The sequence below is a fragment of the Octodon degus genome, unplaced genomic scaffold (assembly GCF_000260255.1).
Source record: "Octodon degus isolate 3935 unplaced genomic scaffold, OctDeg1.0 scaffold00026, whole genome shotgun sequence".
Classification (NCBI taxonomy): domain Eukaryota; kingdom Metazoa; phylum Chordata; class Mammalia; order Rodentia; family Octodontidae; genus Octodon; species Octodon degus.
This window is the reverse complement of record NW_004524602.1, coordinates 2,737,016-2,763,605: the sequence shown is the minus strand read 5'-3', so window position 1 is coordinate 2,763,605 and position 26,590 is coordinate 2,737,016. Positions and strand designations below refer to the sequence as shown.

The following is a 26,590-nucleotide window of genomic DNA, read 5'->3' as shown; positions in this document are numbered from 1 at the left end:
TTTTTTTTTTTTTGCTGGAACCGGGGATTGAATTCAGGCGCTTGTGCTTGCGAGGCAAGCATTTATTCTACTGAGCTATGGGGGCCTGCCCATTAGCTCAGTTGTTTCAGTGCCTGCTTAAACAAAGCACTCAGGCTCAAGATGCTCTGGTTTGAACCCAGTTTCTCACAGGAAACCAGAGATGCTCTCAAGGCATCTTCAGACCGCTAAAAAAAAAAGAAAATCCTACTGAGCTAATCTCCCCTGCCCCATGGTTAACTTTCTTAGCCTTGCTAAAAGTAGTGTGGCTTTTAGAGATGCTGACATGTTTCATGATAAAATGTCATGATTTGTCTAAGTTAAAATACTTCTGCTAACATAAGTGAACAAGTGGATGCGTTGGGGGCCCATTGGGAGGTGGGCAAATCATGTCTGTGGACAGGCACCACTGCCTGCTGCACTTAGTGCAATGCAGCTCTCTGACCTCACCAGCTAGGCCTGCCCTGTATGACAGTACGGTCATACAGGGCGGTTGCTGTCATTCAGCCCCCCCCCCCCCCCCCGCCTCTGCCGCAGCCCGTCCTTGTGTTGGCATGGTACCTTTCCACAGCCACACCTATGTGCTGGCTTTGTGCCTGAGTCCCCGTGTCTTGGCCTAAATCTCACCTCTGACAATCCCACCAAAAATCGGAAGTAGATTGTTATCGGAAGTAGATTGTTTCTGGGCCCCTGACTCCTACTGAGGGTGCATCCCCATGTGGCATGTAGGGTAGATGTTTTGTTTGTGTTGCGTCTGCTTGGTGACACTGCCGGCCACCACCAGGTCCCCAGGGGCCGCGCCTAGGTGCACCTGTGCTCGCATCTGTGCTAGGGATGTCGCAGCTGCTTTCTGCTGGAGTGTCACCCCACCTGGAACGCGCCGCTACTCCCTCCGCACAACCCCAACTGTGATCCATGCTCCTGCGCGGTTGCCTCCCGGAATTGCACTTCTCTCCCGGCGGTCCTTGCGCTGCGGTCCCGCCCATGAACCCGGAGGCGTGGCTGCAGACCCTGAAAACCTCTTGGGTCAGTGCCCGAGGCACCCTCGCCACCTTGGGCGCTGCGCGGCGTCCTTGCTTGGGTGCGGGACCTGAGACTTGTCCCTCCTATCTTGGGCTCGCTTGGGGCGGGTGAGTGACGTAGGTTGAGGAGGCCGGGCCAGAGTCCACTGGATCTGGGAGCCCGAGGAGCAGCGGGGTGCATGGAGCCCCCTCAAATAGGGCAGCGGGTCAGTCACACAGGGATCGTATGGCCCGCAGTGGCTGGACTTGACCTACGCGCTGTGAGGAAGCCCAGGGGTACAGGGGTGAGCATGATGGGGACCGCTGCCTCAACGAAATCCAGCTCTCCTGGCTTCTGCGCTCTCCAGGTGGAGACAGCATCTCTGGCCAACCCCAGCTGATTCTGACTCTTGCGCGTCCTCTTCTGGCGAATACAAGTGGTAACACCATCTCATCCGGCGCCACCCGCCCTGCTTGTCGCCCCCTCGCAGGATGCCCGAGGGCCCCGAGCTGCACTTGGCCAGCCGCTTCGTGAACCTGGCCTGCCGCGGGCTGGTGTTCTGCGGGGCGGTAGAGAAGTCCCCGGTCAGCCGCAACCCCGAGGTACCCTTCGAGAGCAGCGCCTACTGCATCTCGGCCACAGCCCGGGGTAAGGAGCTGCGCCTGACGCTGAGCCCCCTGCCCGGGGCCCAGCCCGCTCGAGAGCCGCTGGCCCTGGTCTTCCGCTTCGGAATGACCGGCTCCTTCCAGCTGGCGCCGGCGGAGGCGCTGCCACCCCACGCCCACCTGCGCTTCTACACAGCCTCCCATGCCCCACGTCTGGCCCTGTGCTTCGTGGACATCCGCCGCTTTGGACGCTGGGACCTGGGGGGCGAGTGGCAGCCAGACCGCGGACCATGTGTCCTGCTGGAGTATGAACAGTTCAGGTAGGACTGGCACCCGGTGTGAGGCCAAGGCAATGTTCCCACCCTGGGTCTGCACCCTTAGCCCGGGAGAGGAAAGGCCATTGCCTGAACACAGAACCACTAGTATAGGCTGCAGCTTGTACCCAGCCCACCACCGTTTCTTGGTGCTCCCTCTCCCTAGAAGGGTACTTAGTAAGGCTGCAGCCAGGAGTGGCCCACACCTACAACACCAGTACTCACAAGGTAAAGGCAGAATTGCTGAGCTCCAGGCTAGCCCGGGCCACTTGAGACCCTGGGAAATCGGTTAGGTTTTATGTTGACTCTTGTGTGCCCTCTTCTGGCGAATACAAGTGGTAACACCCATCTCATCTGGCGCCACCGGCCCTGACATAAAACCTGAGGAGCGGCTGTGCATGTAGCTCAGTGGTAGAGCCTTGCTCAGTATGTATATTATATGGCTCTGGGTTCAGTCTCCAGATTCACCAAAGGGGGCGGGATGGGAGGCAGCACAGGGATTGTTTTAGAAGGCTGCTTCCAGGGGACTGCTTCATGACAGCTCTTGAGTCAGGTTTTTTGATCTCCCATATACTGTCAGCCTGAGTCTGTCTTGGGGTCTCCTCTGAGTGTCCCTTGCTGCAAGCCACCTGGGATCTGATACAGGTCTCCTGAGGTGACATGGCACCAGGAACTTCCATCCCCTCAGAGAGGCATGAGAGTTAGTTAATTGGTTTGTGCCAGCTTTGCCCTGGGCTGGGTATTACCATCAGATGAACACATGAGCTGGGAAGAATCCAATAGGTGAAGGTGCAGAGGGTGACTGGTGGCTGGTGTGGAGGAGCTGGGTATATCTGCTTAGAGAGGGACAGAGCCCACATATCTGAGGAGAGAATTCTAATTGACAGGAGTCATAGAGGCTGGCATGGCCTTAGCACGTTCTCCTTCCTGGGGGGCAGGGGTACAATGTACCTATGGCTGGGCCTCAAAGACTTAGTTGCATCTCTGGCTTGCTCAGATGTGAACCTGGGTGTATACCCTGAAACAGGTCTGTCCCTGGTCTTGGCTTTTGTGTACCTTAACTTTCTTGGACAGCTAGGAAGGCCTTCTTGCCTTCTACAGAGCTCCAATCTGGACCTGAGTAGAGGGCTGCAGAACTGGCCTGCTGGAAGCTTCTCTCTTGGACAGCAAGGCTATTTTGGGGGTCCTCCTGTTAGGGAGCCTGTGAGGCCAGAGAAGCACCTAGGGAACCTTCCATTCTCTCTTGCCATCTCCTCTCTTACCCCAGACTTGGTCTTCTAGCTTCATTGTACTCTCATACTCTCAGCCCAGCCAGTCTACCCTGAATTTTTCCCTAAAGAAGCATTTTGCAAAAATACTTCTTTGGGGCTAGGGGAAGGATCCCCAACCTTTGGAAGTGGTCAGCCAGATGCCCCTTGGGGCAGGGTCAAACCTTTATGTGTGGCTTAAGCCACCAGGGTTCTCTGGATCACACGTGCAGAGGCTCTATGCTCACTCACCTTTGTGCTCAAGTGTCCCAAGCACCTGGCACGTGTATAGAACCATGTGCTCCCTGAACATGCTGCTTCTGATCATTTTTTATTTTTATAAACTTAAGTCTCATATTGTCCCCACTGAGGCTCCAGTTTCCAAATAGCATCGAGGCAAGGAGAGCTAGGACTTAAATTCCTCTTTTTTTTTAATTTCTTTCTTATTTATTTATTTACATTTATTTTGTGTGTGTGTGTGTGTTTGTGGCCAGCTCAGCCCACCAGGGGGCGGGGCTGGCTGGCATGTGGTGCTGGGGGATCAAACCGCGGTCCCTGTGCTTTGCTAAGCGTGTTCCAAGTAGGTGCTTTAGACCACTGAGCCATCTCTCCAGCCCCTAGATTCCTCTTCTTGCGCCTAGGAAGTTTCTCCCAGCTCCTCCCCCATACCGCGGGAGTCACAGGCCTCATACCCCAGGCCATATTTCCCAGGGAGAATGTGCTCCGAAACCTGGCAGATAAGGCCTTCAACCGGCCCATCTGTGAGGCCCTCCTAGACCAGCGGTTCTTCAATGGCATTGGCAACTATTTGCGAGCAGAGATTCTGTTCCGGTGAGTAGGTGGGCCATGGGTATGGGCTTGGGGGGCAGGTGTGCCCATTGTTGAGGCTCAACATGGCCGCTTTGCTTCCCTGCTATGCCAGGCTGAGGATCCCGCCCTTTGAGAAGGCACGCACAGTTTTGGAGGACCTGCTGCATCACCGGCTGGTGAGGGTGCCCCTGGGATGTGGGGCTGTGGTTTGGGTATGGGCATTCCAAGCTTAGTTCCACATAAGGAGGATGGGGAGAGGACAAGCTGCTTTGGGGCCCTGCCCCAAGCTGATGGCCAGGTTTTGCTTGCCCCTCTCCAGAGCCCGGAGCTCACTCTGAGCCAGAAGATCAGGGCCAAGCTGCAGAACCCAGACCTGTTGGAACTTTGCCACTTGGTACCCAAGGAAGTGGTCCAATTGGGTGAGGCCCAGAGATCCAAGACAGCCTGTGACCTCTGCTGTGCAACCTGGGCAGCTGTCTTCAAGGGCTTGGATCCCCCACTGGGGTGGAGTTCATGAACTTCTTGGTCAGTGCCTGTCTCCTTTAGGCTGCCAGAACAGGCAGGGCCACTGCAGGCTAAGGCAGGCATGGGCCAGAGTGGGGAAGGCATAGCCTTGAGGATACAATGAGTGGCAAGAGGGGAGCTTGGCCCCTGACTCAGTCACAGCTGAGGTCCCACTCTTCCTACTCATAATCAGCAGCCCTTCAACCTCTGCTGGGTGGGTCCCTGCATCCCACAGGAGGCAAAGGCTATGGGCCAGATCATGGGGAGGAAGACTTCGCTGCCTTCCGAGCCTGGCTGCAGTGCTACAGTGTGCCGGGGATGAGCTCCTTGCGGGACCGGAGTGGCCGCACCATCTGGTTTCAGGTCTGGGCTTTGTTGCTCACACTGGCACACAAAATCCAGGGAAGCTGGTGGGGTGGAGAAGTCTGGAGCCCATGGAGGTCCCCAAGGGCCACATTGTTCCCATGATACTCCTCCCCTCTGCCAAATCCTGGGTCTCTAGACAGGAAGCTCTGAGGCTTGATTCTAAGCAAAACTGTTCCTCTAAACACAGGCCAATTTGATAATACTGCTTCTTCTGTTTAGGGGGATCCTGGACCCCTGGCCCCAAAAGGTAAGCAACTGCTGATGTAACATACTAAGGAGCCACCCTATGCAGTGGGTGGCTAGGGAAAGGGCTGAAGCTACAGGACACAAAACCCCAGCCAAGTATCCTGCAGGGGGCAAATCCAGAAAAAAGAAATCCCAGGAAACCCACCCAGGACCCCTGGAAGAAATGGAGGTACAGTTATCATCCCTTTCCATGCAGCCCTTCCCTGGCTGTAACTCCCAGGCTGGGCTCATGGCCAGTTGCTTGCCCCTGATGCAGAGGTGGGTGGGTATTGACCAACCTATGGCTCCTCTGAGGGAAGTCCACCAGGGATCCTCAGGACTTGTGGGTCTTTTACCCAGCACCCTCCACCTCTGATCAAGGGCCCTTCTAAGACACCAGGGGCTGAGCAAGACCTTCCTGAGGTGACTACAGCCTGGCAGCCTGAGGGTCCAGGCCTCCAACTTGACCCAGGAGCTCCCACAGTCCGTGAGAAAGGGAGGAGGCGGCGGCGGCAGGCCACCACAGGTGGGGAAAGTGGGCCTTGGGAGGCAGGTGGGATGCAGAGGTGGGGTAAGGCTGTTGGGCAGGCCCAGTCGGGGTCCCAACACACCATCTCCTCTTCTCTTCCAGACCGCCGCAGACCCCAAAAGAGGAAGGTTGACACCCCATCTGAGGAGCCTGGGGACACCATAGTCTCTTAGCTGGTGTCCTTGCTTGCACTCACTCTTTCGGGTGCCCTGCTGGGAACCTGGGCCTGTCTGAGTTCCTACAAGCAACATGGAAGGGCTGCATGGTTGCAGCCTGTGGCTGTTCTCTGCTCAACTGTCGAGTTTTTAATTGTATCCCACATATTCCACATTTTTAAAGACTACATGAAAAATGCAGTATTTTTAAATGAATGAATAAATCGGAACTTTCTGGAACTTCTTGGGCTGGTTGCAGGTCTACAATGGCTAAGGTTGTTTTTTATTTACTTTCTTTTTTTTTTTTTTTGGCAGAACCTGGGATTGAACTCAGGCCCTTGCACTTGCCAGGGAAGTGCTTATTCTACTGAGCCATCTCCTCGGCCCCTATTTACCTTAAGACAAGATCTTGCTATGTAGCCCAGGCTGGTCTTGAACCTATCATGATCCTCCTGTCTTGGCATCCTAACTTCAGGGATTATAGACATGTGCTGCCATGCTTGACTCAATAGCTATGTTGGAATGAAGCCTGCTGTCTAGCCAGTCCTGGGGATGCCCTCCCTGGCAAGGCAGACAGTGTCCCTACCTATCCTCAAGGTTCTGGCTATCAGCACCTGGGGGGTGGTGCACCACAAACAAAATATCTAGTATACAGCCAAGGTTCCAAGCTCCTCCAGGCCAAGTCCAGATTGGTCACAGCTGCTCTCCTATGGGCCCAGCTAACATGCACTTACCTGGCCTTCTCCCAGGCACTCTGCCTTTTACCTCATGGTCCCCAGGCTCTGGGGTGTTACCCACACCCTACACACCCAGTAACCTTAGATCTTGCCCTGGCTCCAAATCCCTGGGAAGAAACAGTCCCCTTCTCCCTGAAAGCTGAAGACAAGCCCCGAGGACAACCAGCAGGAGCTACAAGCAGGGCTGCTGCTCACCTAAGAATTTATTATGCCAGAGGTGACAGGTCCTTGTTTTAGGCTGGGGAAGCAACTGGGTCCCAAAGCCTTACACAAACAAAACATTACCCCTAGGTACTCAGTTTGATGGAGGCTGGAGCACAAGCACTAGAGACCTCACTTGGAAGGGAGAAAAGGTGACCTTCAGGCGTGAATCTTGAAAGGACAGCTGACCAGCAGGATCTCTACGTTCCAGGAGGTCGCAGCTATGGATCAGGAGAGGTCATCAGGGCCAGAAGGGGGTGGGACTCGCACCTTCAACCCCACCCCATCCCTTCACTCACAGGACCGCCTCCTGAACAGGAAGCGATGTGTACACCCAGCAGTCCACATGGCTGCCATAGGCCTCGTACAGTCGCAGGACCAGCGTGCAGTTCTGGGTTGTGGCCTCAGCCTGGGGAAGGAGGCAGGTAGTGTGCAAGCTGCAGGATGGCCAGCCTGGGACTCCGACTCCAGAGAGCTTTCCCTTGCTTACTTGTTTGACAGTCTCCAACACGACAGCTGGTGAGGAGAGCGAAAAGGCACTCCAGGCAGTGGCTGGGGCTGGGCCTGGGACTGGCAGTGCCAACAATGGGAAGTTGAGGCTGTAAGCAGCAGGGATAACACCAGCATCCTGGAAGGAGCCTGGCATGGCCAGAAAGGCATATATGGTGAAAACGAAACCCTCCGCTGGGGCTGGGCTACTAGTCCTAAGGAGGGTGGCTTATGTGAGGCTCAGATAAGGATAGGGGCTATCAGGGCATAGGAAAATCCTGTGTGCCTGGTACTCACCCTCATGTGGCATCAGTGCATAGGTAAATTCGTGGCACCCCATATCAGCAGTGGCATCAGGGGCTTTAGGAGCCCGAAGGCTAGGGTGGGAGGGAGGGCAGGGCTGGAGTTTGGCCCAGAAAGCCCAGCCCTCCCCTGCAACAGCCCAGCCTCAGAGGGCCCACTCACAGTGATAGGCTGAGGATGTTGCCTCGTGCTGAGGCCCCATACTTGCAGTTGTTAAGCAGGGCCAGCCCAAAGCCATGCTCAGACAGGTCCATCCAGCGGTGGGTCCATACCTGCACAGGGCAGGCCCACACCCACTTGGTGATACCATTCCTTGGGCCCCTAGTCTTTGGTACACCTGTCACTAGGAATGAATTCTAGTCCTCACTTTAGCAAACCTTACGCATGCCACTCAACCTGTCTGCCTTAGCCTCCTGAGTATTAAACTAATGTACATGGGCTGGCCAAATAGCTCAGTGGATTAAAGCACCTGCAAGCAGGTGCATGGGCCAGGGGTTTGATCCCTGGGCTTGCCCCTGGGGCATGCTGAGACAGCAATTAAGGCTGGGCAATTGAGACTGGGCATGGTGGCACGCGCCTGTAATCCCAGCTCTTGGGAGGCTGTAAACAGGTGGATCATTACAAGTCTGATCTAGTAGTGAGACCCTGAACACCCTGTAGACCCTTTCCTAAAATTAAAGAAAAAAACAAAAACCTAAAAACTAAATGTACAGGGCTGGTGAGATGGCTCAGTGGTCTAAAGCACCTACTTAGAACAAGCTTAGCTAAAGCACAGGGACTGCGGTTCAATCCCCCAGCACCACATGCCAGCCCGCCCCGCCCCCTGGTGGGCTGAGCTGCCCCCCCCCAAACAAATAAAATAAATAAATTAAAAAAAAACCAAAAAAACTAAATGTACAGCATTTAGCCTGAGCCCTGGCACAGGCAGCTGTTGGTGCTCTTCTTTCTCTCCCACACCATGGAGCCTGTCTCCCAGCCAGGGAGGGAGGGTCCATGCCCCTTTCTCCTCTTCTTCATGGCAGACCTCAAATCGAGCCCAGTCCCAGGACGTGTTGGAGTGCGTAGGCCGCTGCAGGTGCCCAAATTGGATCTCATAGGTGGCCTGGGTGCTCCGCACGCGGGCAGGGAATTCCACCTTTAGGAACTTGTGGGCCTCATGCCAGTGTACCTGATAGCACAAGGGCAGACAGGGTCATTCCTAGCTACAGCCAGTCCCTCCTCACCAGCCACTCCTGGCAACAATGGCCACAACCCCGTCCCAGCTACCTCAGTGTGGAAACGGACATAGGGGCAGCCAATGTCCAGCACAACCTCCTGGCTGAGCCGACTGTTGGGGCTGATCTGTAGCAGAAACCAGGCGCTGCCCCGAAGGCCACCTTCAGTGCCTATAGACAGGGTCCCTGCCTGGCCCACCACAGGCTTCCTAAAGGACAGAGGGGGACACTGAGCCAGAGTAGCTGATATCCCCACCTCCTGTTTTTGAAGTCCCGCCCAATGGATACCGTGTCTCTAGGTGGTAGTCCATGACGTCCCAAGCATCCCAGTACAAGGGGACATCATCAAACAGCACAAACTGGTTTCCCAGAGCACCTTCAGCAATGGCCTCCCTGAAAGGACATGGGAATTGGCACCTCACACCTGTATGACCTTGTGTGCTCCAACTATACTTGATGGAGTGGGGCAGGATAAGTGGGGGCAGGGGACTCTTGGACCAGACTGCCTCACTCATAGTGGGTCCCTAGTGAGGCCTTAGTGGGCTGTTGTGGCCAAGGGATGGGAGCACAGGTGCATAGAAAGGACAGCAAGGGGTTAGCACCTGCCAGAGGCCACCAAGACTAGGGACGTCAGGTGGCCAGTTGGATCCAGTCTCACTCGGATGATGCCGTTGTCCAGAGTCACAGAACCATCAGTCTTGGGTGGGCAGGATTTTGAAGCTGAGCCTGAAGGGGCTTCCCACACACCCCTGACCCCCCCTCCAGCTCCAGTCCCCCAGCTCCAGGCTCAGGAGCACCAAGGACAGCCTTGTCTTCCCGGGAGCTGCTGGACTCACCTCCTGCATCACAAACACTGGCTGCTGGGGCTGCAGAGGCTGCGGTGAGGAAGGGGTGGGAGCAGGTGCATAGCCCATGCTAGGCACGGTCACCAGGGCTGAGGGTGAGGCCCAGCTGTCAGTGCGAGCCCCACTGATCATGCTGACACCTCATTCAGGTCAGAGCAGGGTGGTAAAGGACACCGTTCCTACCCTCTGGCATGAAGCACCCCAAGACCCCAAGAGACCCCCATGGGAGTATGCTTTTTCTGGTCTGGTGGGCTAGATTCCTCCTCTTTGCTCTTACCAAGGCTCTGGGCCCCACCAGGCTTGGGCAGGGACAACACTTCTGTGCGCTTCCAGGGCAGTGTGTTGACAACCAGGAGGCCCTCAGGCCCAGGCTCCCCAGCACACAAAGCACCAGCTGCAGCGCTGAGCAGTGTATTGCCATGGGAACGGATATCTGTGGAGGGGGGCTAGTTACGGGATGTTGGGTTTGGGAGACCAGTGTTCCACAGGGGGATGTCCTGGGCCCAGCTACGGGGTACAGAGGATGGCAGGACTTGTCGGCCTTACCTTCATAGTGTTTCATGGCATCCTCTGCCACCAGCTGGATGCAGCTTCCAGTCACCACATCATGGAACTGGTTCAGGAGCAGAAGCCTGTGGAGGGTAGCGAGGGTGGGGATGGGATGCTGCAGCAGCAGGGGCAGAGGGGTCTAGGCAGGGGCAGGTGCCAGGCTGACCTCCAGAGGTGCTGCAGCTGGGTTACTGGATACAGGAAGTGGGCACTGCGGGCCAGAGCCAGGCTGCTGAGCAGCTCAATATCATGCAGGATCCGCTCGCATTCCCGGTTCCCCTTCTTGATCTGTGCCCAGGGTGCAAGAGTAGGTAAGTATGGGGACTGTCTAAATATCCCATTAATAGTCTACAACCACCTGAGCTGTAAACCCCTCGCCCACCTCACCCAGCCCTTCTCCTTTAGCACAATGGGGCCCTAGCCCTTGCTTGTCTGTCTTTGGATGAACAGTTGGCCTTTGCCCCTGCTCTGCCCTCAGTTGGCTACAGACCTGGGCATGGGTGGTGTAGGTACCATTGTGCAGCTCCAGGAAGAGCTCCCCGACCCACGTGCACAGCTGGCCCTGGTCACTTTCTAGAGCCTTGAAGAGCTGGTCTGGGGAGGACAGCTGCACCCTGAAGGAGGGGACAGCCTGGGCCTCAGTTTTCTACTCCAAGAGCATAGACAAGAAGTATAGCTCTAACATGGGACTGTCCCCCTCCCCCTAGCTTCCTATACACACAGCGCTGGTTCAGGAAACTCAGGAACTGCCCTCTCTTGGGCTCAGGCTCCTGCCCATCATGGCAATCCTCCTACCCATTAGGTGAAGCCTAGAGAAGCTGGCCGGCAGGACTTGGGGAGGACAAGGTTGGGCAGAGGAGCTGAGTCCAGTGTAGGAGCAGAGAGAAGGCTAGAGACCAGGGCTGAAGTGGCTACACAAGAGCCAGGCCTGACCTGGGCAGCCCATCGGTGTTGTTCAGGCGCCTCAAACGGTCCAGCATGGTCTGAGTGGGGCCGCCACCTCCATCACCGAAACCGAAGAGAAAGGCACTGTGGTTGGCCCGCCCCTTGTCCTTGTTGTTGTTCACAGTCTTTAGCACCTGGACAGAAGCAAAGAGTATGGGCCTACTTTGCTTAGGATGGCTGGCCCTCTTCAGCTTCCCCTCACCAGGCCCTAGGTGCCCCTCACCTCCTCCACAGTGCCCTGCATTCCATAGGAGTCGCCAGGTGGAAAATGAACTAGCACACGTGAGCCATCCAGTCCCTCCCAGAGAAAGTTGTGGTGCTAGAGCAGGGGACAGAGAGAGGGGAGAGGCTAGCACCAGGCTGAACAGGGTGGCCTTCCCAAAAGGGGCCTTGCCCTGGCTTGCCTGCTGTACAATGCTGATGGAGTGCCATCCCCTTACCCCACTCCCCATGGGATTTGATAAGCCTGGGCACAGATAACAGGCTTGCTGAGACTCTGACCCTGGGATGTGCTCACAGGGAAGGAGTTCACCAAATTCCAGCTCAACTTCTGGGTTAGGAAGCGTGTGATGCCACAGCCACGCATGATCTGGGGGAGCTGTGCTGAGTAGCCAAACGTGTCAGGCAGCCAGAACTGTGGAAAAGAGGGTTCTGTATGGTCCTTGGTCCATCTCTCTCCACCTCTGCCTCACAGGCACAGCAGCTCCAGTGGGTAAAGAGCCACACAGAACCCAGCCTCAGCTCCCAGCTCCCTGGGACAGCCCAGCCATACCATGCCCTGCTGGGGGCAGCCCAACTCACCTCAGAGCACAGCTTCCCAAACTCCCGCAGAAAGAAGCTCTGGCCCTGCAGGAACTGTCTCACCATGGCCTCTCCACTGGGCAGATTCCCATCCTGGTGAGGGGTAGGAGGCAGCTGGTCAGCTTGCTTGAGTGGGTAGAAGGCAGGCAGAGGTGTAGGCCAGCTCCACATCCCCAGTGCAGGACAGGCTGGGCCTCAGGAAGTGCCCACTTCCTCAAGTCCTGCCAAGTGTGAGTGCGCATCTGCCTGTGGTGGTGCTGGGATCAGACCCGCCTCCCTGGAAACCCCAGGGGACAATTAAGTCCTACCACAAAGAGGGTAGGAGCAGCCTCTAGAAAATGACCCACCAGGCCAAGGGGCTGGCCACCTGGGGGAAGGCACTGCTTTGGGGACTGGGACTGAGAGGAGGTCAATGCACTCACCATCTCTACCCAGGTGCCTCCCACGGGCACAAACTGCCCTTGGCAGGCAAATGCCTGAAGCTGGGCATACAGGCTGGGGTAGTGGCTCTTTACCCATTCGAGCTGCTGTGCCTGTGAGGCAGAGGTAAAGAGAGATGGGCCAAGGACCATCATGCAGGGCTAAGAATCTGGAGCTCTGGGGCTCAAGGACCCTCAGGACCCACTCTGCCCCACAGAGCCACCCTGACCTGGGAGCAGACAAAGATGAAATCGGCATTCTGTTCCATGAGCTTCAGGGCTGTCACCCAGCTCCGGGCACATTTCCGCACAGTCTCCTTGAAGGGCCACAGCCAGGCTGGAGAGGGAGAGAGCAAGAGTGTGCAGTGCCAAGGTCTCAAAAGACCCCTGTCCCTTCCCTGTCCCAGCACCCTGTCACTCTAGCCCTCCTCATGGCCATGATCTCCTCAGCTGTCTCTTCACATTCCCTGCATGGTGGGAGAGGGTGGGGAAGGAGACCTCAGTTTCTTTACCTATCTAGAAAAATGCAACCTGACACAACACACCCCACAATGACACAACAGAGAACCTTGTTCTGCGATTCAGAAGTAGGACCAGAACTGACCTATGATAATGGTGCTTGGGCCCAGTCTCAAGTCTATACCTACTGTCTCTGAGGACTGGCACAATCTTGTCAATCATATCCTGCTCCATTCAGCTGGGTTAAGTGCCTCGCCTGGGTTTCTCACAAGGTTCTCTATGCATCACCACAACTGTGGTCACTCTGTAGTCATCACCTCTACAATGTTACCCCAGGCTCTGACACAGGGTCTGGGAGGCAGCAGGTTTTACTGACAGAATAACCAAGCCATAAGCAGAAGATGCCATAGTTGAATACCCCTGCCCCACTTTACATGTGGAGAAACTGAGGTGCAAGAGGGACATGGGACTGCCGAGAGGCACACTGTGTTTCTTGGGCATAGCCAGGGTTCAAGGGCTCTGGCTCCTGCTTCCCCAGCTAATGCAATCTCAGAAGTAGGGCACCTACCTGTATCAATGTGGCAGTGCCCCATGGCATGGAGTGTGTGCTGGCTGTCACCCCCACGTTGGCCAAAGAACCGAGAAGCCAAGGCCTGGGCCACTGGGAAAGTCTCAGGCCGGGTAGGGTCACAGACATTCACCATCTGGTTGGCTGTGTACAGGGCCTGGAAGCTGCGTTGGCTGTCCTTCCCGAGGCCCTGTGTGGGGTTCTGCCCCTGAGTCTTTTCTCAAGTACAGCCAGCTCTGGGCTCAGCTGATTTTCCAGGGTTCCCAGAAAGGCCTCCAGCCCTTTATTCCCCCTTAGCACCATTTCCCTTAGGGAAATCTTCCTTCCCTGGGATTCCAGTCTCAGTGACCTAGTTGAGGAAACGAGACATCTAGAACAGGCTCTGGAGGGTGAGCAGTGTATGGGGTGTCAGTACCTTGGCTATGCCCAGCAACAGTTCCAAGTCTACCAGGAGCTTGTGGATGTCCCGGTGGAACACGGCCAGCTCAGCCTGGCTCAGCTGGAACATCTTCTCTGGGTCAGGGGGAGAGATCATGCTTCCTTTTCCAGCCCCCAGCAGTCCATTGCAGGCTACTTCCACATACAGGGTCAGGCTGCAAACATGGGGAGGCAGCTTCAGACCAAGCGGTGCGAAGGACCTCCTGAGACCAGAGAAGAGATTCGGAGGAGGTATCCAGCTGCCTTTCCCAGCCCACCAGCTGGAGGATCCATGGTGGGCAGTTGTGTGGCAGAAACCCTAGCCCTAACCAGTGTCCGGGTGAGTATTCTGCCTTGGTCAGGGATATTAAGTGGCCTGGCTTTGGGAGCCTGTGAATCATAGTACTGCTTACCCTCTTATTACTAAACTGTATAAGCAAAGTACTACCTTTGCCTCAGAACCTACCCTGCATATTAAAAGCGTGACCTTTCAGCTCAGCTCCACCAGCCAGCAAGACTGGAAGCTGTGGTTGGCTAGATAGCTCAGCAGATTAAAGTGCCTGCTTAGGCAGATGCAGGGGCCGGGGGTTTGATCCCTGGTCTGCTGTGCTGGCCCTACCCCCAGGGCGCGCTGAGGCAGTGAATGAGACAGGACATGGTGGTGCATGCCTGTAATCCCAGCACTTGGGAGGCTGAAAAACAGGAAGGATCACTATGAATCCGATCTGTTTAGTGAGACCCTGTACTAAATACATTAAAAAAAAGAAGAAGAAGACTGGATGGGGCTGGGGAGATAGCTCAATAGAATAAACACTTGCCTGGCGAACTCAAGGGCCTGAGTTCAATCCCCGGTTCTGGCGGGGGGGAGGGGGGAGGAGACTGGAAGCTGTTCCACTCACACCTTACAGGGTAACCTCGGCCAAGGGAAGACTTCAATTTCCTCTCAGCCGGGCTCGGTGGCCCACATCTGCAATCCTAGCACTCTGGGTGCTGAGGCTAAAGGACTGATGTGAGTTCAAGGCCATCCTGGGCCATGCAGTGAGTTCAACCCCAGACTGAACTATATATTGAGACCCTGTCTCAAAAAACAAACAACCCCCCCAAAAAAAACCTCTCTTGCTACCTCCAACTTGTCCAGAACACATACCACACTCAACTCCCAGCATTTTCTTTCAGAGCCTTCACTTATCTTGTAGTTGAGTTCTCCCTTCAGCAGTATCAGGGAATGAATCTTAGATCTTCTCATTGAACTGTATCCCCAGCCCCCGTGTGTGTGTGTGTGTGTGTGTGTGTGTGTGTGTGGTGTGTGCACGTGCGTGCATGAGTCTTGCCAAGTTGCTAAGATGCATAGGAAATGGTCAAATTTGCAATCCTACTATCTTCCCAGAGTGCTGGATTTAGAGGCCTGAGCCATCATGCCTGGCTTACATGCTATTCAGGTGTACGTTATTCCCCACCCAATAGGGAGAAGTATCTGAAACACAATGTTCAATACACAGAAAGCACAATAATAATGTCTATGAAGCTCATCAGGTGGTAGCATAAGATATCCATATTATGGGTTGTAATAAGTGAGGGTGGAAAATATCAAAGCAGAGCCAGGTATAGCTCAATAGCAGGTGGCTTGACCAGGAGGAGCAAGCCGCTAGCTTCGAGCCTTAGCATCAGGTCGATGGTGGTGGGAGACTCAATGCACTTTTTATTATTATTTTTCTTTTATCAAAGCACTTTAACTCAGCTAGTTAAAATCATTTTTTACTGAAACACTGAGAATCTGAACACTGAGGGGATAATAACTGTCATCTCTAGGAGGTGGACAGTGGCTGTGCTGGAGGCAGCAGTGCTTCTGAGGTCCCTCAGGCCTTTTCTCTAAGCACCCACCAGGGCAAAGGCACTCACTCACCTTCGGGGGTCTCCTTCTCCCAGCCTGCTGGTGAGGACATAACTGTTCTTCTCACCCTCTGTGGTCAGACCCTGATAGGGAGGGGAGAAAGAGACAGGGCTCAGGGAATGCAGCTGGGGGCCAGACCCTCTGCCTGGTCCTCTTTCCCAAGCAAGCCGCCACATTCCTTAACAGTGAGCAACCTGACCACCAAATGGCACCTGTTTGCCCATGGAAAAGCTCATGGTCTTATGTCAACAGTTCTGGATAAAGGGCCTGGGATATAGCAGTGGCACAGTGCCTGTCTGGCAAGTGCAAAGTTGTGAATTTGATACCTGATGTACCCTGGCAAGTGCAAGGTTGTGGATTTGATACCTGATGCACACACATGTAATCCCAGCATTTGGGAGGCCAAGGCAGGAGAACTGTTGTGAGTTTGAAAACCAGCCTGGGATACAAAGTGAGCTCAAGGCCAGCCTCAACAAAAAGACCAAAAAAAAAAAAAAAAAGTTCTGGATAGGAACTAAGAGAACTGGGTGTGGTCTATGGTTGCCACTGTAGCCTGAATATTTAAATACCTGAAGAGAAAGTCCATGAAGCCAAGGCAGGTGCACCTCATCCCTTGCTATATCTCCAGTACTTTTAGGAGTAGGTACCAGGTGGTTGCACCCCCCAGTTGAGCCAAAAGGGAGGGAAGGTGGGAGGCAGGGGCTGGGAAAAGGACTCTTGTTCTAGGACAGGAAACACCAGTCCTAACCCAGGATTGGGAGTCCAGTTTAGAATGGAAGCTGTGTGAACCAGTGGTTCTTAATCTGTAAGTGAACAGGGTTGGGGTTCAGATGCGATGTTCCTAGCTCTGGGGCTGGGCCACTCACCTGGACTGGCTCCCCATCACGCCAGACTAAGCCTTCTCCATCACTTTCCCAGCAAAGGTGAACTTCCTGACCCACCCACGACTCAGGGATGATCAGCTCCACTCGGAACCAGCAGGTCCACCACCTGTAAGAGCCAGGATGATGTGCCTAGAGGTGGAAGCTCCTCCTGGGTGACTCCTGGATTGAAGTATCAGCAAGAGCTTGAGCCCTGCTCCGAGCTTCTGCTGCAAAGTACTCAGCCACAAGAAAGGAGCAACGGGGAGGGGAGGAGAAAGGCAATTAGAGGCTCGTGTAGGAGTCTCAGGGAAAGGACCAGGTGGAAACTTCCAGGGAGTCCGAAAGGCGTGGGGCACTGCGCCATTCCGGGCGGCAGGTAGGGGAAGAGGGTGGCGGTGTGCCTCAGGCAGGCTCCAACCGGACGTTACCTACGTGGGTCCGAAGCGGTGGCCGACCTGCGCTGGAGAGAAATCCTGCTGTACGGCGTCCTCGTAGCTCAGCCGTTCTGGCGTCAGAAAGCTGGCGAGCGCGGCCACAGGGCACCTGTCCCCGAACAGGCTGGCGGAAGAGCAGGATCCGTTTCCCCGAGTCCTGCCTTTCCACTACCTACGTCTCCCTGGATTTGGCCCTGTCCCGGCTCGCACCTGCCGCGGAGATTGCAGTCTGTGAAATAGAGTGGCGACACGAACTTCTCTACCCGCTCCAGCGCCGTGCGCCAGTGCTTCAGGGACGGCGCGGCCGCGGCCATCGCCAAGCTTCCGCTATTCTGCTTGACGGCTGCGTGCTGCAGAGGACAGGAACCAAAGGTTCCGGCGTCCGCCCTCCCCCCCCCAACCCGGGCCGCTTTCCTTGCAACACTGGCGGCTTTCGGAAGCCCATCCTCAGGCTGAGCTAGTTGTTGAAAACAAGTTGTGATTTCCAGGCTGTCCTGCTTCATCCGCGCAGGCAGGCAGTAGGCAAACCCCTAAAATGACACAGGAAGTGATGAGGACCCTGGGACAGACGTGGACCAATTATTCCACCTGGTGGGTCTCGAAGCGACGTTCAGGAGTGGGCACCTTGTCTACGTCTGGCCGGAGCCCTTAGTCCGGTAGCGCTGAGCCAGGAGGCTCGGGTGGGGGTTTCCATGCCGATGGGCAGCAGTGTGCAAGGGCAGGAAGAGACTTTGCACCCCTCGGTCCTTCCTGTCACACGCTGTACTTCAGGTGCATGAGTTGCTAACACCGTCTAAGCCATAAACCCAGTGGACTAAAGCCTCCAGCCCAGGGGCCAGGCCTGCAATTCATTTGCATCCCTACTACTTGGTATTTTTGTTCTCCCGAAGTAGTCAGTTTCCCTTCTTTCCAAAATCACCAGCAAGGGTGGGGGTGATAGCTCAGTGGCATGAGCGCTTGCTTTGGACAAGCGCAAGGTCCTGAAGTTAAATTCCCGGTACCAAAAAATACAACCACCAGGGGGAAAATTATATAAGGCGATTAGGGACACAACTGTAGCTTAAAGAACTTTCTGCTCTATGAAGAAACAATGCAGGGTGGGTTTTGAGCATGGAAGTGGAAGCCAGATAGTAAGAAGAGTAAAAAACCCTGCATAAACTTGCCTGCAGGTGTAAGACCCAGACTCCATTGGCTGGTTGGCTGAGGGGGTCTTTTTTTTTTTATTTTAATATTTATTTTATTTACTTACTGTGTGTGTGGCCAGCTCAGCCCACCAGGGGGCGGGGCTGGCTGGTATGTGGTGCTGGGGGATTGAACCGCGGTCCCTGTGCTTTGCTTAGCTTAGCTTGTTTTAAGTAGGTGCTTTAGACCACTGAACCATCTCACCAGCCCCGGCTGAGGGGGGGGGTCTTGAAAACTATAATCTGACTTCCAGGAAGGTACACTAGACAACACTGCTGGTCCTGTTCCTCCAGTTCCCTCCACTGGTTCAACTTGGCCAATTCTCCTGAGGGAGCAGACAGGGATGGGCCATTGCAAGACAGCTTCACAGTCTTTCCCGATGCAGTACAGATCCTGCTTGCCCAACTGGAATTCCCACTGCCCACAAACTTTGTGCCACTGTGCACTTTAGGTTGTCTTGTCCCCTGACAACGAAAAATCCTAAAAACAGGTCTGCTTGCTTTAAAAACCCGGGAACAAAAAAACCTCATTTTTCTTCACATAGTATTGATTTTATTTTTAAATTTTATTTATGTGTGTGTGTGTGTGTGTGTGTGGCCAGCTCAGCCCACCAGGGGGCAGGGCTGGCTGGCATGTGGTGCTGGGGGATTGAACCGCGGTCCCTGTGCTTTGCTAAGCTTGATTCTAAGTAGGTGCTTTAGACCACTGAGCCATCTCACCAGCCCAGAACTGAGCTAGGGCCAGGCCCCCTGGTGATTTTAAATTAAAAAGAAAATAAAAACAATTGTTGATTGTAACTAAGTACAGTGATGGCTGAAGAAAAATCAATTAAATTACTAAAGGGTCAGGTTAGCCATATTAAAGTCCTGATGATTCACGTTTAAATGTATGTTACTTGGCTGGGAAGACAGCTTGGTAGACTAAGTGACTGCCTGGCAAGCACAAGGATCTGGGTCCAGTCCCTGCTGGCAACTCAAACCAGGCGTGGTGGTGCACACCTGTAATCCCAGGGCTGGAGAGGCTCAGAAAGGAGTATTGCTGTGAGTCCAAGCTGCGTAGCGAGACCCTGTACCAAATAAATATACATAAATGACATAAATTATGCTAGTTTACAGCCAGCTGTGCTGCTTGTGTGTGCCTGAAATCCCACCACTCAACATTTGAGGCAGGTCTCCTGAGTTCCAGAACAACCAAAGCTCCATAGTGAAATCTTGGCTAAACAAAAGACAAAACAAAAAAAGTGCTACTTTAAATCTACATAATTAACCAGACCTACCCTGAAGGCATCCTGAGCCAGCCAAAGAAAAACAAAAAAAACCCACTTCTTAAATCTACATAATTAGGCCAGGGAGATGGCTCAGTAGAATAAGCACTTGCCTGGCAAGCACAAGGGCCTGAGTTCAATCCCCAGTTTTGCAAAAACAAAACTACATAATTAGAAAATGTTATAGAGCTGGGGATTTAGCTCAGGGGCACCACTGCATGCCTGACAAATGCTAGGTCCTGAGCTTGAGTCTGGTACCAAAGAAAACCCCAACCAAAGTCTGTATGTAGCTCACATCTATAGTTTTTAAAGAAAATCATCAAATTCTCTTCCCTTTTTTTTTTTTTTTTCCGGAACTGGGGATTGAACTCAAGCCCTTGTGTTTGCCAGGGAAGCACTTATTCCACTGAGCCATCTCCCCGGCCCCAAAAGCATAGCGCCCGAACAGGGACTTGAACGCTGGACCCTCCTTCCTTCCATTTTTATCTTAGGACTTACATACAACTTTCATGATTTGGTATGTTGAATTATTCATAATAAAAATAAAGAGAAATAGGGCCGGCTAAATAGTTCAGCAGATTAAAGCACTTGCTTAGGCAGGTGCAGTGGCCAGGATTCGATCGCCAGCCTGCCATGCCAGCTGCGCCCCCAGGGCCTGCTAAGCTGGTGATTGAGACTGGGCATGGTGGCACAAGCCTATAATCCCAGCTCTTGGGAGGCTGAACACAGGCAGATTACTGAATCTGATCTACATAGTGAGATCCTGTATTAAAATACACATACACACACACAAAAAGAAATACACTTCAAATATAAAATATTTTCACTTAATTGCAGAGGTGAGAAATTACACTAAAAGAATAAAGTAGAAAAAAAGTCCAGGGACTGCAGAGATGGCTCAGTGGAGTAAGCACTTCCCTGGCAAGAGCAAGGACCTGAGTTCAATTCCCGGTTCCACCAAAAAAAAAAAAAAAAAAGAAAGAAAAAGAAAAAAAAAAGTCTATTTTAAAATCTTGGGAGATGTTGATTTGGGACAGGTACAGGTAACTATTACTTTTTAAAGCAAAATCATGTTTGTACCCCGGAGAAGGAACTGAAGCCAGTTCTCTGATAAGGACAAGGGACTTGTGTTGAGAATTTATTCCTTAAGAACCAAGCTTTATTTATTAAAAAAAAAAAAAAAAGAAAGAAAGAAAGAAAGAAAGGAAAGAAAGAAAGAAAAAGAAGAAAAACGAAAAAAGAAAAAAAAAAAGAAAAAAAATGTTGGGGCAAAGGGGAAGACAAGTTTTACACAAAAGTACTACAATAGTAACTCCCTTTGGTAAAAAGTGTAATAAATGTCTTATACATCTCTTTATAGGTACTAAATCTGAAGCTACAAGAGTACTATGGTACACAAGAAGCTACAGCAATTACACTAGCACATCAAAGCATATTTCTTTTAATAAAAAATTGACAGTATATACATTATTTACAAAAAAAAAGTTAAAATTGCGTGTGTGTACGTGTGTGTATGTGCACATGTGTGTCAGAATAAAGCTGGTGGATAGCACTAGGGAGACTAGTAAAGAAGCAGGTACAAAACAGTTCCACAGGAGCTAAAAAGGATGACTGATTTGAACTTCTTGAGGCTGAGAACCAGAGGAGAGAAGGGATGAGCAGCAAGGGATTCATCAGGAATCAGATTCATAAGATGATCAATCCCAAAGCCAACTGCAGGTCCCACATAAAACCTAATGGGTGACTTAGATGTGCTCAAGTGACAGGGGGATGCGGGAAGAGAATCAAAGAAATCCAGTCTCTTTTCTGTTGGTGGGAGAGAGGAGCCGTGAACATCCTGGTTATGATCCATTTGACCAAGTCCTTCTCTGGTCTGTTTTGTAAGTGCATCTCCATCCAGTTGAAGCACGAATAGCACGGGTTCCTCCATTTATAGGTGTAGGTCAGGTTACCGGAGACACAAGTCTTAGCTCTGCTGGTGTAGCAAGCAACCACATGTCTCTGTGCTTGCATGGGCTTTCTTCCCCTTCAGGGCAGGCCAATAGCCAACATCCCTGGGAAGCGCCAGCTCCGGCTTTGCAAGGTGTCCACCTTCCTTAGGAGTACATCCCAGCTGGTGACAGACAGGCTGTGCCAGTGGCCATGTCCCAGGGAGGCCAAGGGGGGCTGGAAAGGCATCTTCCTTGCTTCTTCAGGATGTGTGAGTGGACATGCCTGCCCACCTGAGTGCACATGTGTGTGCACGTGTACATACACACACACACACACACACACACACACACACACACACACACCCCTCAAGTTACTGCTCTGGCTTTGCAGTTAAGGAGCCTTGAACACTGTGCCGTATTTGACACGATACTTGTTAATGCTTACAAAGTGCAGGGTCTCTGTGTCACAGGTGGTGGTACAGGGCACCAGGCCCTCCAGCCCCTCACCCATGAGCCACTTGCTGGTCTCTGCTGCCATTTCACGAGGTACATGCTCCTTGGTCCATTTATCTACCCAGGCCTGAAACCTCTGATGCAGGCGCTTGCTAACACGTTCATGGGACTACAAAACAGAAAAGAGGGGAAATTAAATAGCATTTAAAGATCTCTTCAAATACAAACTACAATTTTGGTCAAAAGTAGTAAAAGAAAGATGTGGGCTCAACTTGCAGATGTTACTGGTTGAAAAGAAGAGGAGGGGGAGGGAGAAGAGGAGGGGGTGAGGAGGAGGAGGGGTGAGGGACAGGAAGGGAGAACAGAAAAAATAAAAGAAAAAAGAAAAGAGAAAGGTAACTGGCTTTACTGTTTAAGAAGTGGGAGAGGTGAGACTATAGAGTGCTAGAAAAAGGCAGATCGAGCAACACAGCTGCAGGGCAGAATATAGAACACCACTGTACTCAAGTTCAGCATGCACTAATATCACCAGGGAATTTGTTAAAAATACATATTTACTCACTTTCACAAATCTTCTCTTAAAAACAACATACCTCCCCCTTCCCCTGCAGTGCTGGAGATCAAAGCCAGGGGCTTGCTCGAGCTAGCTCAGCTCTACCAGCGAGTTTAACTCCACAACCCAAACTACACTTTAGATAGCAACTTGGTTGATCTGAACATAGCTGAGAGGAACATAACAAACTACAGCTGCCGGTCATCTTGATCAGCATTGTAAGTAGCAGTTTGCTTCCAAGCTGGCACAGAACAAGAGATTACACATTATTCTCCCAGTCCCATCATGACTACCCTGCAGCAGGGTTCAGGCTTGGGAATGAAGGGCAGTTCCGAGTTATGCATCAGGTAAATATTTATTGCTACCCACATGCAAGACACAGGAGATATAAACACTTGTTGGGCTCCCCAAGGACCGTAACACAGCAGCCACTGGGGGCTCCGAGAATCACACTAAACCCTACACTTCTACCTTGAACATTCAGCTTAATCAGGGGAGATAGCTCAGTAGAATAAGCGCCTGTCTGGCAAGGGCAGGGTCCTGAGTTCAATCCCCGATACTGAAAACAAAAAACAAAACAAAAACCCCCAGACATTCAGCTTAATCAGTTCAATATCTGCCTCCAAATGTAGGAACCCTTTCCTATTAACAGATGTACTACAAACTTTTCAATGATTTAAGAACATCAAGGGGGCCGGGGAGATGGCTCAGTAGAATAAGCACTTGCCTGGCAAGCTCAAGGACCTTAATTCAATCCCTGGTTCCCCCCGCCCCCCCCCAAAAAAAAACAAAAGCTAAATGAAACAAACAACACAACCTGGGTTCTTCTCTTCACAAAAACTGTTTAACCCATCACCAAAGTACCCACTGTCTCCAATCTAGTTCTATGGGTTTCATGCCAGCCTTACATTTTGGGTGCCACCATATTCAATGTGGACCAAGTCTTCAGAGAGGTCTTTGCTCTTCCAATTTTGTGCCCTACCATCATGTTTGTAACAATGGAACCATCTCTATAAAAAATGTTCCAATGTACCTCAAATGAAATCCTCACCATGGCTGAGACAAAAGTGGTGCCTGTCTACCCTCCTAATTACATGTATCCCACGTCCACTATAGCTGTACATTTAATAGGCTTCATGTCACTGCTCAGGCTTCAAGCATCACTTCTTTGAAAAAGCTGCCACTAATGAAAGCAAAGCCTCCACCCCGTTTACCTTCATCCCTTCCCCTGGTTGGTTTCCCCGTGAGAGAACATCATACATCTGTCTGTTCTACCCTAGGACCTGGCAAAATACCCAATACGTAAACATATCACCAAGATCTCACCATTGAGATAGGAGGTGAAAACAGGAAGAATTCAAACAAGGGACACATAAGGTACCACTTAAAAGATAAACACAGAGAAAACAGCCTTACCAAAAGGTACCACTGGGTATTTCCTGTTCTTAAAGTGTTACAGTGTGCATTGCCACATAACACTGTGAAAGCCCCAACCTCAGTACAGAAAGTGACTGTCTTGGATAGATATGCAAAGAAAAGAAACACCGCATGAAGATCTGTATAACACCAAAGCCTGCCTGCCTGCCAGCCATACACTGTAAGCTATTCTCCCCTCATTGCTCTCAGAAGGAACCAACTCTGCTGACAGGTTAGTCTTGGACCTTCCCATTATCCAACGCTTCCAAGACAACTTTTTACTTTTGAGAGACAGACAGACAGACACACACACACAGACTGAGAGTGAGAGAGCGAGCAATACAGACAGAGACAGAGAAACAGGGTCTTATATATAGTTTAGGCTTGCCCCAAACTTAAATTGATCTTCCTTACTCAGCGCTAGTATCACAGAGATGTGATATCACACCTGGCTAGAAGATGATTTTACAAAGGAAGACAGACAGCGAGAGAAATTCCTTGACAGGTTCTTACCTGATGAGCCCGGAGCAAGGCAGTCCTCCGATACATGTAGTCCTCTGACTTGATCACATAGACCATCTTATAGGAATTCAGTTTGAATCTGCACTCAAGCTTATCCAGGCTGTCAACACTCTCCATGGTCTTTTTACTGTTTCCTTCTTTTCCTTCCTTTTCCTGCTGTTCTCGACCACGCTGACACTTCCGGATCCGTCGCAGATTCCTACAAAAGAAAAGCCCCACAGGCTTAAAAGTTTGTCTTTACTTTGTACTCTGAAAGCACCTATCATTTATTTATTTTGTGATACTGCGGACTGAACCCAAGGCCTTTGTATCGCCAGCCCTTTTTAATTTTTTATTTGAATTTTGAGACAAGTTCTTGTTAAATTGCATAGGCTGGGTGCTAACTTGCAATCCTCCTAGAATGCTGGGATTATAGACATGTGACTCTATGCTCCACTCACAAGTTTAGCTACGTATACACATAAATCTACCTGTGTTCAGCCTCCCAAGAACTGGAATTAACAGCCTATTAACAGCTTTGACCTTACACTTCTAGGCTTCTGTCTGTGAAATTACCCACTCCTGCCTTGGGACTGATTTTTTTTTGGTTAAACAAAAAACCAGATATTAGGTACTTTATTCTCAATTTTCTACTATTTATTTTAGTGTAGGGTCTACAGGGACTACAGGGTCTTACTACAGAGCTCAGACTCCTAGTGGTTCTCCTGTTTTCACATTCCTGAGCTCTGGGATTACAGGCACATGCCAGCTCTGGCAACTTCCTACTTACTATCATCATTTAAAAAAAAAAAAGGGCTGGTGAGATGGCTCAGTGGTCTAAAGCACCTACTTAGAACAAGCTTAGCAAAGGCACAGGGACCGCGGTTCAATCCCCCAGCACCACATGCCAGCCAGCCCCGCCCCCCGGTGGGCTGAGCTGGCCACACACACACACACACACACACACACACACACATAAATAAAATTAAAAAAAAAATTCTCCACATAGATTTGTATCATTCCCTTTGGTTACAATTCTTTTTTTTTTTTTTTCTACGCCATACCATTCAGAACGCGCCCGATCTCATCTGATCTCGGAAGCTAAGCAGGGTCGGGCCTGGTTAGTACTTGGATGGGAGACAATTCTTTTTTTTGGAAGAACCAGGGACTGAACTCAGGCCCTTGTGCTTGCCGGGGAAGCACTTATTCCACTGAGCCATCTCCCCTGCCCTTTGGTTGCAATTCTTAACAGCCTTTCTCAATTGAGGTTCCTCATCTATAAACCATGTAACACAAAAAATTATTTGGAAGTGTATTATTTAAATTCTCCCAAAGACAGTATGTAACAATTATCATTCTGTATACACAGGAAGAGTAATACAAGAAAGGAGAAGGTAGCATTTGGAGCCTAATTCTCTCCAACATCTAGTGGAAAAAGGTTATCAACTACACAGTTATATTGCTTCTTATCCTTTGCTATTGAAACTGTTACTTCAGCAAGTATCTGCCCACATGATTTTTGTACAATGGCAAGTTTTAGGTCCAAGGGCCCTTGAAGAGATCCAAGTCCATTCCAAGAAGATTCACGAAACAAACTTATTTTCATAATATACTAAAAAATTATTTGCACTTTTCACTGTGCTGGTAATGGCACTGGCCGTATAAAAATAAAGATAAAAAACATACTGGTTTTGACACCAAAGTCTTCTCAGAAGTCTTTGCATTCTCTACGTGCTGGCACTCAAATAAAGAAAGCCAGTTTTGGTTAAGAATGTCCTTGATCAAATAGTAACATTTTAACTGAAATCGTGCCTTTTGGTATTCATCTTTATAATACGCTGTGTGATAAAATAGAAACTGCACAGAAAGCAGCCTGTGTACTACAGTACAATGGGATTCTTTTCTTAAAATGTATTTGGCTGTTACAGTATCTCACTACAGACTCAGTGATCCTCCTGTTTTCAGCCTCCCCAACACTGGGATTACAGGCCACTATGCCGGGACTCTAACTCAGCCCACCCTGGGGGTAGGGTTAGCACAGCATGTGGTGCTGGGGATCAAACTGCAGTCCTTGTGCTTGCCTACGCAGGTGCTTTAGTCCAGTGAGCTATCTTGCCAGCCCCTTTTTGTCTTTTTGAGACATGTTTTCTCTATGCAGTTTAGGCTGGTCTAGAATTCACTGTATAGCCCAGACTGGCCTTGAATTTGAAGTGATCCTCATTCCTTAGCCAAGTGCTGGGATTACTGGCATGTGACAAAATAGCTTTTTTTTTTTTTTTAAATAGAACACTTTTCTTTTTAAATTTATTTATTTATTTGTGTGTGTGTGTGTGTGTGTGTGTGTGTGGCCAGCTCAGCCCACCAGGGGGCGGGGCTGGCT

General features: G+C 51.4%; 3 protein-coding genes across 19 annotated transcripts in view; 1 reads left to right on the top strand and 2 right to left on the bottom strand.

The window, feature by feature from the left end:
* Positions 1-1,004: 1,004 nt before the first annotated feature.
* Positions 1,005-6,013, top strand: Neil1 (nei like DNA glycosylase 1). 14 transcript variants are annotated; one of them, XM_023712725.1, is made up of 11 exons: positions 1,015-1,148; positions 1,511-1,668; positions 1,822-1,945; positions 3,898-4,017; positions 4,109-4,172; positions 4,316-4,415; positions 4,736-4,863; positions 5,086-5,113; positions 5,220-5,281; positions 5,452-5,617; positions 5,723-6,013. In XM_023712725.1, exons 2-11 carry the CDS (start codon positions 1,512-1,514, stop codon positions 5,791-5,793), a joined length of 1,020 nt encoding a protein of 339 aa, XP_023568493.1. In that variant the 5' UTR covers positions 1,015-1,148; position 1,511; the 3' UTR covers positions 5,794-6,013. The 14 variants fall into 14 exon arrangements, with proteins under 14 accessions (XP_023568487.1, XP_023568493.1, XP_023568490.1 ...); XM_023712720.1 differs by lacking the exon at positions 1,015-1,148 and adding an exon at positions 1,156-1,246 and having other exon boundaries at positions 1,770-1,945; positions 3,828-4,017; XM_023712719.1 differs by having other exon boundaries at positions 1,005-1,044; positions 1,511-1,945.
* A 684-nt stretch (positions 6,014-6,697) lies between these two features.
* Man2c1 (mannosidase alpha class 2C member 1) lies at positions 6,698-17,466 on the bottom strand. Its single transcript, XM_023712716.1, is given in 27 exon segments — positions 6,698-6,889; positions 6,892-6,934; positions 7,013-7,122; positions 7,204-7,352; positions 7,500-7,579; positions 7,668-7,777; positions 8,530-8,673; positions 8,772-8,928; positions 9,008-9,112; positions 9,322-9,416; positions 9,556-9,653; positions 9,842-9,997; positions 10,111-10,196; positions 10,280-10,401; positions 10,604-10,727; positions 11,047-11,192; positions 11,282-11,377; positions 11,576-11,692; positions 11,860-11,952; positions 12,282-12,392; positions 12,509-12,615; positions 13,306-13,495; positions 13,721-13,898; positions 15,626-15,696; positions 16,480-16,603; positions 16,909-17,034; positions 17,121-17,466. Coding segments are annotated over 27 exon segments (3,321 nt in total). The 5' UTR covers positions 17,414-17,466; the 3' UTR covers positions 6,698-6,799.
* Positions 17,467-20,566: 3,100 nt separating this feature from the next.
* Sin3a (SIN3 transcription regulator family member A) overlaps positions 20,567-26,590 on the bottom strand; it is a 79,407-nt gene continuing 73,383 nt past the window's right edge. For all 4 annotated transcript variants that reach the window (XM_023712713.1, XM_023712714.1, XM_023712712.1 and 1 more), the window contains exons 20-21: positions 24,223-24,430; positions 20,567-21,909 (exon numbers count right to left, since the gene is read on the bottom strand). In XM_023712713.1, coding sequence (XP_023568481.1) covers positions 21,679-21,909; positions 24,223-24,430 — 439 coding nt within the window. In that variant the 3' untranslated portion in view covers positions 20,567-21,678. The remainder of the gene's footprint in view (positions 21,910-24,222; positions 24,431-26,590) is intronic.